This window comes from Vigna unguiculata, chromosome 10, assembly GCF_037176805.1.
Source record: "Vigna unguiculata cultivar grain cowpea cultivar isolate G323 ecotype 2 chromosome 10, ASM3717680v1, whole genome shotgun sequence".
Classification (NCBI taxonomy): domain Eukaryota; kingdom Viridiplantae; phylum Streptophyta; class Magnoliopsida; order Fabales; family Fabaceae; genus Vigna; species Vigna unguiculata.
Window position 1 is genome coordinate 1,515,762 of NC_140801.1, and position 12,826 is coordinate 1,528,587.

Here is a 12,826-nt window from a genome sequence, read left to right on the forward strand (position 1 = left end):
ACTTCACTACACAAAAATATCGGTCATTCAATCGCAAATTATTTTATAGCTTAATTATCACATAACATTTAAAATAACTTTTAAGTCAATGTTATTTATACATTTAATATATATATATATATATATATATATATATGAAATTTCCTATTTATGTCCACTTTCGTTTTTCATATTTATCTTAAAGTTATTGTTTTATTTAAATTTAATTAATTTAATTAACTTTTAAAATTTAAACTTTCTTTAAATTTAACTATTTTTTAATTAAATAAATAAATTATTTACAAAATACATACAATGCAGGAATTATTTATATTTATTTTATAATTTTATAATTTTTTATTTTTAAAAGAAAATGAACACACATATTTTATATGTATGTGTTTTCACTAATATATATATATATATATATATATATATATATATAAAGATAATTTTTTATACTATTTTTATTTTCATTTGAATTTTATAATATAATTATTTTATTAATATTCAGGTATTTTTTATTATTCTCATTATATATATATATATATATATATATATATATATATATATATATATATATATATATATATATATATATATATATATATATATATATATATATATATATATATATATATACTTAATCAAATGTATATATATTTAAAAAATATAAGCACTAAGATGTCACATCGCCATCTCTTATGTTTACACCAGCATTAGTTAAACTTTTTATGGAAAGCATGTACAATTTCTCAATAACAGTTTCTATTTTTTTAATTTATTTAAACTAATATTAATACTTTCTTTTAGGATGTGTTTCTACGAGGGTACGGGGATTGTGTGAAGATGAATTTGTGTTAATTTAAGTGGATGAATTTATGTGTTTTTTTGGATGGATTTAGAGGATAAAGTGGATGAATTTGGAAATAAGTTTTATGAAAGTTAGTGAAAGATTTAATTGATGTGATAGATAAATTAAATTGTAAAAATAAATAGAATTAGAAAGAAAAAGAGAATAATTTTGTAATTTGATGTTATAAAAGTAATTATAAATAATTAATACAAATTTTAAAAAATATTAAATTATATGAAATATTAAATAAAAAAATTAATTTTTATGAATGTAAAAAAATGTATACAATTAAATTTAAAAAAAAAAGTTATACAAATAAATTTTAAACAAAAGTTATACAAATAAAGTTTAAAAAAAAAAACAATATACACACGACACCGATGTCGCAACCGGTGTCAAACTCTTTTATGCAAAGACATTGGTTACTTAACTGGTGTCATACACACAAACACATGCACCACAGCGGTTAGTTAACCGGTGCGCATATCCTATGCACTACATGACTTCATTCCCACCACCTCCTTCATCTAAGTCTGCCACCACAACCCACCACCTCCATCATCTTCCTCCCCCACCACACCAAGCACCTCCTTCATCTTCTTCCCCATCCATGGATGCACTCACCATTCACCACTGTTATCAATTCACACACACCCAAGTTTTAGAAGTAACACCATCATTGACCTTAGAACGATTCACGCACCACGGTGAAAGCAAAGAACATTCACAATGACACACTCTGACGATATGCCCATTTTAAATCGTAGGGTGTGGTTTGAAGGAATGCATGCAAGCTCAGGAATCTAGCAAGGAGAGTAAACAATCACAAAATCATGACATGGCAGAAAGTTACATTGGAAACGAGAAAAGATAGGGTAATCTCCCTCAAATTATATGAGTATCACCACACTTTTGGAGGGATGGCCAAATCCGCTCTCTGATTTCGATTCAAATCGTACCAAAGGAACGCATTGGTTGGCTGAAATCCACGCTCCCAAATTCGTTTGCACAATGCGACCCCATCAAAGGAACACTGGATTAAAGTGAGGTATTTGTATAAACGGATGTTGTGAGTTAATTTTTTTATATGATCATCAATTATTGGAATATATATATATATATATATATATATATATATATATATATATATATATATATATATATATATATATATTTCAAATTTGTTTAATAATTAATAGTAAAGATAATTTTGTAGTTCTAATAATGCAATTTATTTTATTGTGATCATATTTATTTCTCATAAACTATTACATGTAATTAAGAAAAGAAAACATAATAAATATAAATTGAGTTCAAACAATATTTGAACTTTAATAAAAGAAGAGTATTTGTGAATATATTTATTAGATTATTAGGTCTATCAATCTTCTCCACCAACAAACATATCTCATCGCGATCAAACTACATTTTAATATTTATATGTTTCATCTTTATGGTACACTAAAACCAAGTGAATTATGCTTTAACATAAAAAACGCACTATCATGTTTGTATGTTTGACATAAAATCACCACCAATACTTTTAAACCAAAATATTTTTTTAAACTTGTGCAATTACCTTTAAGCATGAACACATAACATGTTAAGAGCCTCGTATAAGCATAGTTACCAAATCACATGACACAATTAATAACTTTATCATAATTAACTATATCAGAGTGTTTTTCATATGACAAATGAAGTTTCATAATAAACTATAATATAACTTTTTCGTATTGTTTTGTTTGTCGAAGAGAATGTTTTAATGATTTTATAAACTACATGGATGAAATACCGATGAATTTAGTTTAAGACGAAACATAATCTTTTTATAATAGTTGATAGATAAAAAATATATTTAATCCCATTTAATAAAATTTAAATTAAAATGTAAAAAATTATTACATTATGTACCTATCTCTCTCTCTCTCTCTCTCTATATATATATATATATATATATATATATATATATATATATATATATATATATATATATATAGAGGTTGAATTAGTTGGATGGTACATATTTCAGTTCATATTGTATCTATTTTTAAAAAATTGTCAATCTAGTCCTAATTTTTGAAAAAATGTCTTAATCAGGTTCCTTACAGACAAAAATTACTAAAGTCGTTAACTTAATTCATAACTTTTACCATTAAGTCTTAATATAAGTATCAATACTTAATTTTACAAGTCATTTTAAATATCAATACTGTTAACGGTTTTAATAATTTTTTGTCAAAAATGGCCTAATTGAGACATCTTTTCAAAAGTTATGACTTAATTGACACATTTTCAAAAACAGATACCAAACTGACACATGTAGATGAAAATGGATATCATCCAACTAATTAAACCATATATTTAATAACATAATAATGTAAAATCCAATCAAATCGAATGCAACCTTACAACTCGAATATTTATATACATATATGATTATAATTGATTGAATGACAAATATTCATTGATAAATCATATATCTTATTTAATTTAAATATGTTTTCGAATATTTTCCCTTTAAGGTCAAAAAGACCTATAAATACAGAATGATCATAGTTAAAGTACTCATCATCCAATTCTCTTAGTTTTATTATAATTATTTATTTTGTACTCAGTGACTTGAGCATCACAAGGAGATTAATCTCTCTTCATCTTCTACAACAACTCAATAATCAATTCTTAAAGTACAAATTATCTTCCTAATCACCTTCTCTACCTCAGGTAAGAATACATCCATCTATTTATATATAATTCACATTTGATTAGTTTAATTGTTTATAACGGTAAACTATACTAAATAAAAATTGATATAACTATAATGTAATTTAAGCGTGATTTCATACACATGTTTGTGAGTTAATGAAAAGATTTACAACTTAATCATAAAATTGAAACAAATCAATTAAGATGAGTCACGGGTTTGGATTTTTCTTTAATAGAAATCTCTCTATAAATTGGTACAGCATAGGAGTAAAAGGAGAAAAAGAGAAGAAAAATCTGGAAACAAGAAGAGGAAAAATAGTTGTTAAGGTAATATTAAGAACTTTATTTTATGCATCTTTTCTGATGTAGTCTTATAATTTTTTTGTTAATTTTTTTATATTTTATATCGTTTTATTTGTTGTCTGAAAATAAAATAGTTGATATTATAAATACATACTACAATAGTTTAATTGTAGGTACAAGGTAGATGATTACTTTTTTCTAATCTATGTGAGAGTCTTTTCTTATTATATTTAGTTTATTTTTTATTTTTGTTTTGCTTTACTATTTTTTTTTTGTTTTTCTGATTTTTTTTTATATTGTTATCCTCCATTGTGATTGCAAAATATTATTAAAATTAAAATAGAAAAATAGTTCATAAAAATGAGAGAATCTTTATTATTTATTACATATAAAAATGAAAACCATGTGTTAATTATATCATGTGTGTTCATATTTTTATGATAAAAAATAATTACCACAATTTGAAAAGTAATTATAATAGTAACACTTATATCATTTCTTACAAATAACTATACTCTCACTCTTATTAAAAAAACACAATGTATAGAAACACAAAATAATAACCATATAATATATAATTTTAAAACTTAATTAATAAGAAAATATATATACACATAGTTATTAAAATATATACTTTTTATTAATTGTTATAGATTATAGACGATACACTTAAGTAAATTTGAAAAAGAATAAGTTTGTAATTTTTTTATTTATTTTTGTAGTTATAATAACTATTTATTATCATGGGTGATACTTTTAGTATGTTTATTTATATTTCTATATTATCTTTAAAATTTTAGATTATTACATTATTGCTTTAGTTATTTTTTTATCTGATTTTTCTGAAGGTTAATACCGTTCAATACTCAAGTTTTAAGTGTTATTTTGATTTATTTTATATTTGTTTGAAATTCGTATTATTAATGTGCATTTATTTCTTCACATTTTAATAAAAAAAGTTGTCTATTTTCTTAAACGTTTATGCTAATTAAATTAAATGTTTTGTTTTTTATGTTATTTTCATGCAGTTTATATTTGTTTCAAATTTATTATATTATTAATTAATATAGTATACATTGATAAACATTTTGATTATATATTTGAATTGATTTAATTATATTAAATTACTATTATTAAGAGTTAATTATTTTATAATCATGTGTTACATAATATATTGTTAACATTTATGAAAAATGTTATTTTGCATGGTATATGCAGGATTTGAAAGATAGAAAATGAGTTCAAAACAAAAGGATCAAAAGACTAAGAAGAAATCAAACTTCTTCAAAACTATATTCTCACTTCCAAAACTCTCAAAATCTGGAAAGAAGAAGAAAACTGCATCAAATGCTCCAAAAGAAGATGTTTCAGAAAAAGATGCTTCACACACTCCAAAACACTATGGTGAATTTTCAAACACTATCAACAATCATGAGAAGGAAGAAGAAATTTCAAACACTTTCAACAATCATGTGAGGAACAAGAATTTTCAAACTATTTCAACAATCATGTGATGAATGATTCTCCTCTAAGATCTTCTATCATAGAAGCATCTCAATATCATGGAAGGAGTGGAGAGGAATTTCTAAAAGCAACCTATTACTTCAATGATCATTACTCAGAAGGATGTTCTATTATGTGATTGTGCACAATTGCACAAAATAATTGGTAGTTTCACAAATCGTTTTATGTTTTTAGAAATTTAATTGGCATGAATAAGTTGTTTTTTTTTTTTTTACATTAAGTATAGGTCAATTAATATATAACAAGTTTTATTCCATATCAATACTTGCTTTAATTATTGTTTTTTCTTTTTTTGTAAATGTTATAATGCTTAGCATTGTTATTGAAGATAAGAATATAATAATATTGTTTCGATACATCCAATAAATCTCTCATCATCCTTTAAGAGTTGAGGTCATAAACAATTTAAATACTTTTATCTTCATCTACCCTCCGACGTGCCTTTCAATGATGAAATCATTCACAGTAGTCCAAAGTGATAATATGATACATTTTCATTAAAAAAATAAAAATATTTAAAATTTAACTAAGTCAATTTAAAAAAGGGTTAAATATATTTTTAGTCCCTTAACTTTTAGTGAATTTGAGAATTAGTCTATTTTGAAACTTTAGACTAATTTAGTCTTTCGTCTTCTGAAATACGTGGATTTAGTCCTTTTAATCAAATTTTGTTAAATTTATTTGACATTTCAAGCATGTTTTATAATAGTATTTGACTTAACATTAAAGCAAAAATGTGTCAAACAGTATAAACAATTCAAATACAATCCTGAGATGTATACAAAACATCTAATAAACCTAACAAAATTTGATTAAAAGGATTAAATCCACATATTTTGAAAGATAAAGGACTAAATTAGTAAAAAAATTCGAAATTGACTAATTTCAAAATTCACTGAAAGTTAAGGGACTAAAAAGATATTTATTCGTTTAAAATGTGAAAAATGAAAAAAAGAGAGACTAAAACTTGATTTAAACCTTATAATTTGTATAGACAACATACAAATGAGTTCATCCATGAAAGAGTGATTGTTGAGCTCACTAACAATGTAATCCCTCATGAAGAATCGTCACATCTAAATAATTATTAGTACATAAATATATATATATTAATTAATTAATTAATTACTGAAAGCATATTCAAAAAGAAGTGAAACATTCATGTTCTGATGAATTTGAGTCATCACAAGGAGAATGGTTGTGTCTTCCTTCGTAGGTTGTTATTACCATTCGACAATCTTCTGAGAGTCTTTCAACCCTTTTCTTCACTCTACAGTTGTTATGGGTACAACGGTAGTAACTTCTGTTCATCACATCCAATTTTTTCAATATCAATTTCATACCATAACATAAAAAAAAGAAGTTAAAAATAAATTTATTTCAAGAAAATAAATACAAAGCAGGATTTGATCTTGTTATATACATATATGAGTCTTAGTCGTCTAATAAATATTATTAAAACATGGTGTTTCACCAAAAATAAAAATAAATATATTTTTAGAAATTAAATTTTAAGTTTAATTTAATCCCACCAAACCGTATACTGTGTATGGGTGAAATTGTCTGTGTATACAGTTTGTATATACCATAAAGTTGTAATTAATGTGAGGTTTACATTCCACTTTTATAATATGAATTATCTTATCTTTAATTAATGTAAGAATAAAAAAAAAATATATATATATATATATATATTCAGATTTAATACAGTGATTAATGAAAAAAAAACATGAATGTAAATAGTGTTGATCAAAGTTTGGTAGTGCATCTTTTCAGGAAGTTTTCAATTGTTCAACTACACTTGTTAGATTTAGACAAGTTTCACTGTTAAATTATTATTTTTTTATTATATTTTCCAAACATATGAATGTTCCTAGTTCCTATGATCCTGAATTTGACTTTTTATTTTTCCAAAGTAACTTTTTCATCTTCCTAATTCCACTTCTAAGTACATACCTTTAAGTACACTTTTGTAATCATGTTCTGCAACCAAACCAAATTAAATTTCTTTTCTTTGGGATCATAGATCCTTTCTTCACTTTAACCATTTTTCTTCTCTTCATCAACTATATAATATATATTATTTCTATTTTTCTCTCTCTAAATTATTAGTTAGTAACTTTTGTTTTCATCAAATACAACTTTTGTTTTATCTATCATGTTTCCTATGGATATCCTTATTTTTTTTGTCATTTATTTTACTTCATTGTCAATAAAAAGTTGTTGGAAAATTTTATGATTTGGTGTGCATGCTTAAGCAGTTAAATACTGAAATTAATTTGGTTCTTAAATTGTACTTTATCCATTGATTTCACTTCAGAAGGCCATGAACACTAAGATTTTAAATTGGACTTAAATTGCAATTTTACTTGGTATAGACAACATAAGATTTTTTATTTTGTAGTCACTTGATTTCTTTATAGATTAATACTTTTTTTGGGTACATATTAAAGGCTAGTATGACATTACAAATCTTTTAAATAATCTTTTTAAGAAAATTTTCCTAAATATTTTTATATTGAAGGTGTCATTGTTGTATCTTTTTAAAGATTTCGTCACACATATATATAATGTTAAATTTTTTGAAAGAAAATAATAACTTTGTTGATTTCTACATTTCAAAACATATTATAGATCTATGGGCTGAGAAAATATACCAAAAACTAATGATATAATATTTTCTTTCATAACTCTCTCATGGAATCTTAGATCATGGGTACTATTTCCTTCTATTTTTACAGAAAATTAATGAAAATTTTTGAAACAAAAAGCTAATTAATATTTATTATTAAAAGTCAAATTTTCTTCAACTAAATAACAAATGCATCATTATTTGTGTTATATGTATATATTTTCTCTCATCTAAATATCATAATTGGGTTTAAATACATGTTTGAGCCTTCTGTACACATTTTATTTTTTAATAAAATTTTGTCTTTTATTTGTTATTTATTAACTTTCAAGATATCATTATTATTATTGTTTTAATTGCAATCTTATTTTTATTAGTATTTACATTAAAATAGAAAAAGAAATCACACAACTTTATAAAGGAATAAATAGAGTATATGTTAGTAACAAAATATTTTTAATAATGCCTACGTAAAAGTTTTTTCTATTTCCAAAATAATTAACTTGTGTAATAATGCATGTCTTTTTGACTATATAAACTTATCATCATAACAAGGATTTCCTTGTCAATTATTGTAGGCTACATGACTTGTACCTTAACATTTGATTTTGCTAATTACATTCTAATTAATCAATGATCATGTATACAGCACCAATCTAATTTTTTCCCTTTAAAAAAGAGATCATATTTAATATAAATTCTTATAAATTACCTCCTCAATAGCTACAGTTTTGATCTTTAGAAGAAACTAGACGAAATGATTATCAGTTTTCAATAAAATACATTAACCTTTTTATTTTTAATTTACTTCAAATATAAATCACAGTTTGTGCGTATCGATGAATTTTAAAATAGTGAAAAAAAAATTCAAACAGCAAACAATCTTGGAATGGATGAAGTTTAATAGTCATAAAAAATTGTAATATACATGATAATTAAAGCCAAAAAAAAATATGGAGTTAGAGATTCTTTACTCAGTGAATACTGAATTTGAAATTAAAAAATATATTAAAAGAATTTAATATATCAAACTTAATGTATTTAAAAAAGGTTAAATATATAAAAGTTAAGACTAACAGAAAACCTAGATAAATCATTATATATAACATAACACATGGAGAACAATTTTTTTATGAAAAAAAAGAGAAAAAAAGAAGAAATGTTTAGGGTTTTGTTTCACATTTTGGCCTTGGCAAGAAATTGGGTAGAAAAGATTAATTAGGTTAATGTTAATGAAATTAGAATGAATATGAAAGAAAATGTTTAGGTGGAAGTGAAGGGTAGCTTTTTAGTGATGGGTGGAAGAAGTTGGTCAGAAAAACACAGCATGAACATAGGACAAAGGAGGGGACCCTATACCATGCACTATTGTCAAAACTCTAATAATAATAATCCACTAAATAATATTCTCAACAATTTTTTTTTTTTCTTTTCCTTTTTACTTCCCAATGAACTCATCTTTTTTAATTAATTACCTCAACAAATAAATAAATAAAAGCCTATTTTTCAGTCTGTACCATCAATCTTCTCTCTTCACAAGTCCTCTGAAAGTAACACCCTAAATCATTCCTTCAGTTTCAGCCAAGATTCTCTTCACTCTCTCTCTCTCTCTCACTGTTTTCAGTTCTTAATTAATGTTTAAAACAAAATCTATGATAATTAGGTTCTAAATTGAGGTTGTTCCACCACCGACACATATATTTTTCCAAAAAAAGACATCTTACCTTCATTTCTCCAAGTATAATGCCTATGATGTAGCTAAATGCACTCAATCATAGTTTTCCATTTTTGCATTATTTGAAAGAGTTTCACACTTCTCTCAGCAATTATGTTATGTAAACAATCTTATATATATGCATAAGAACACACACATTTATGAACATTATCAAACTGCAGAAAAAAACTTCCTTCACAATCAATTTGTATATATGTTCTTCACACTATATATATATATATGTAATCAAGAAAAGAAAAAGGGTTAATGAGATTCAAAGGTTTTTGCTATTATATCATTACCTTGGGTGAAGGCTATTCTTCACAACTTTCTGACCATACTTCCTCCATTTGTAACCATCATCAAGCACATCCACATCACTTCTTGTCTGAAAACAAAACCTTGGTTCCCTCAGCTTCCTCCTCACTTTCACCTTGTTCTTCTCTGACCCTGGACTTCTCCACCTACCATCACATGAACACAGTAACATACAATTTCAACATACTCCTATATATGCAATATGCAATGTGTTTGTTTATATATATCTATATACAGATTGCGACAAATCTAAGACTCTAAGTCAATAAGAACAAATCAAGTGATGTATTTGTATACTCTCAACTACGAACATGTGTCATAGAGCAACGACTAACAAATTCAAATATATAAGATTAGAGAGATACAATTAATTTTTTTTCAACATGTATGTCTGCCTTTGTATATAGATAGATATAGATATAGATATATCACTTATCCTCAAGTTCTTCAAGATTAAACAGCTTTTTTTTTCTTAATCAGTTGAAAGCAAGATTAATTAACCTTAAACCAGAAAGTTAACAAACTAAACATGACAGCAAAAGTATAAAATTATGATCTGTTTGAAGAATATATGAAGCCTGATGGACTAGTGGATTCGAGTATCAATGAGTATCAAGACTTTTGAGTACCATGCTCTTCCTCACACCCCAAAAGAGAGAGAGAAAGAGAGAATAACTTGGAGTACAAAAGCAAACTCAGAAAGAAAAAGAAGCAGTCACTTCCATATATGGTGAAGACCTTCAGATTCTTCGCAGAAACCTAAAGAATATCTTCTGGGGCATCAAAATTAAATATTTACGTGCATGCAGAGAGAGAAAGAGAGAGAGAGAGAGAGAGATTAAAGTCAGAAAATTTTGTTTGCAAGACGATGTTACTGTGTATACCATGTGTTGTTGCCATCACTTGTATTTCCGGTGCAAGTTTCATCATTGACAGCTTTAGGATCCAGGGTTCTCACCTGAAAGTTCATGGTGTACCATTTATATAATAAGCAAAAACCGTTTCAAGGAAAAGTGATCAAAACAGCATACCCTAAAATTGAAAGAGACATACATAAAAACAAAATGAATAAATCCAAGAAACAGAAACCTATAATTAGGTAAAAGATCATGGTTTACACGAATAGATAGATAGATAGATATAGACATGATGAGAATAAACCAGTCACCTGTTCATTGTTCCAAGAAGTTCTGGAAGCAAGGTCATTATGGTTAAAACCAACTGATCCAGAAGTAGTAGTGGTGGTAGCGACAGTGGTGGTGACTGCGGCGACGGTGGCCGTGTTGTCACGGCCGCCGCCTCCGGTCAGAGAGAGGTGAGAAGATTGGGATTGAGCTGAGGGTGTTAAGAAGCTAAGAACCTGATTTTCTTCAAATGGGACAAAACCCATTTCATGGATGGCTTGAGGGGTGTTGGTGAATGAAACTTGAAGATCATAGCTGGGATTAACACCTCTCTCTCCTTCCATAACCCCTTTTAATCGATGGCTTTGAAACAACCTTGATTTTGGTTTTTCTTGATCTTATGTTCTTGTTGTTGTTATGTAGCTCAATCTTGAACAAGAAAATTCTAGGCCATGTGAACATGGAAAAAAGGGTGGATTCAGAAGACAGAAGCAGGAAGCAGGTGTTTGTGGTTTGGTCAACACAAGTGTTTGTGTTTGTGTTTGGCGATTAAATTGTGAAGGGAATGTTTTGTAGGAAAATGATTCCTTCAATAAGCTATGGTTAAGGGAGTCTATTCAAAGTGTTGTGCACACTCTTTTTTCTCTCTCTGGATTACACGTGCAGTGTCCTACAAGTGTTTTTCATGTGGAATCTATCTTCAACAAGTGCCAGAAGGAATGAAACTAGGTATTGTCGTTTTTATATGAAAATGATTCTTTCACATCACGCCAGGTTTATACTCATCAATTACCATGTAAGTTGTTTCTTGGTATATATATGTGTATGCATATCAATAGTAGTTTTTTTCAGACATCATGTCTGATATTTTCGAATCAAACAAGATTTCATTACAAGTGATAAAACTTTTTGTTTTTTTTTTCACTATTTAACATAATCGTTCTTTAATCTTGGAGAGTAATGCACAGAAACAAAAGTCTTTTCCGATTTTTTTTTCTTATTTAATCCTTATGCATGTGCTGCTTTTTATTGTAAAAGAAATATATCTTTTGAGTACATTATTAAAAAAGTAAATTTTAAGTTTAACCGAATCTTTCATTTTAACACATCTTTCTCATCATATACATATGGAATATGAGAGTAAAATATGATTCGATAGTGGTCACTTAAACTCATCAAATAATAAACTTTGTTATAATAGGCTTTAATTCATGTTAAGAAATAAATTTTAAGTTTATTGTTATGTAAGATTTGCACAACTTACTTTATATTTTGTAAATTGGTTTTATTTTTAATTGATATAGGACTTCTGATCTATATTATCATATATGATATCTCAGAAGAAGTTATAATAGTCCCCGTAAAACCAAAAAAAAAAAAAAACATAAAAAAAAATCCATATTGTAGTGAAAAATACATACTCTTAGATTTTTTTTATCGGCAAGAAAATATATATAATATAAAAGAGATATTAGGCCAAACCTTTATAAAAAAATCTACTATGTATGTAAAAAACTACATAACCACAATTGTCACTCTCTGACAAAATATACCCTAAGATCTAAAGAACATGATATTTTTATATAAATGTGCAAAACGTTTGAAATCTAGTGTACAATATATGGTAATATATGAATCCACTAGCCTTTATAATTACAATTATTTTTCTT

General features: G+C 26.0%; 1 protein-coding gene across 1 annotated transcript; it reads right to left on the reverse strand.

Moving 5' to 3' along the window:
* Window positions 1–6,264: 6,264 nt before the first annotated feature.
* Window positions 6,265–11,919, reverse strand: LOC114166556 (putative WRKY transcription factor 12). The gene is made up of 4 exons (XM_028051304.2): window positions 11,201–11,919; window positions 10,917–10,990; window positions 10,017–10,178; window positions 6,265–6,671 (listed from the first exon to the last, which is right to left on the reverse strand). Exons 1-4 carry the CDS (start codon window positions 11,498–11,500, stop codon window positions 6,509–6,511), a joined length of 699 nt encoding a protein of 232 aa, XP_027907105.2. The 5' UTR covers window positions 11,501–11,919; the 3' UTR covers window positions 6,265–6,508.
* Between the last annotated feature and the right edge of the window lie 907 nt (window positions 11,920–12,826).

Coding starts and splice junctions, on each gene's coding strand:
- LOC114166556 (XM_028051304.2), bottom strand. CDS start 11,500: ATGGAAGGAGAGAGAGGTGTTAATCCCAGCTATGATCTTCAAGTTTCA. Junction 10,991..11,200: donor CTTCTTGGAACAATGAACAG/GTGACTGGTTTA, acceptor ATGAACTTTCAG/GTGAGAACCCTGGATCCTAA. Junction 10,179..10,916: donor AGTGATGGCAACAACACATG/GTATACACAGTA, acceptor ATGTGATGGTAG/GTGGAGAAGTCCAGGGTCAG.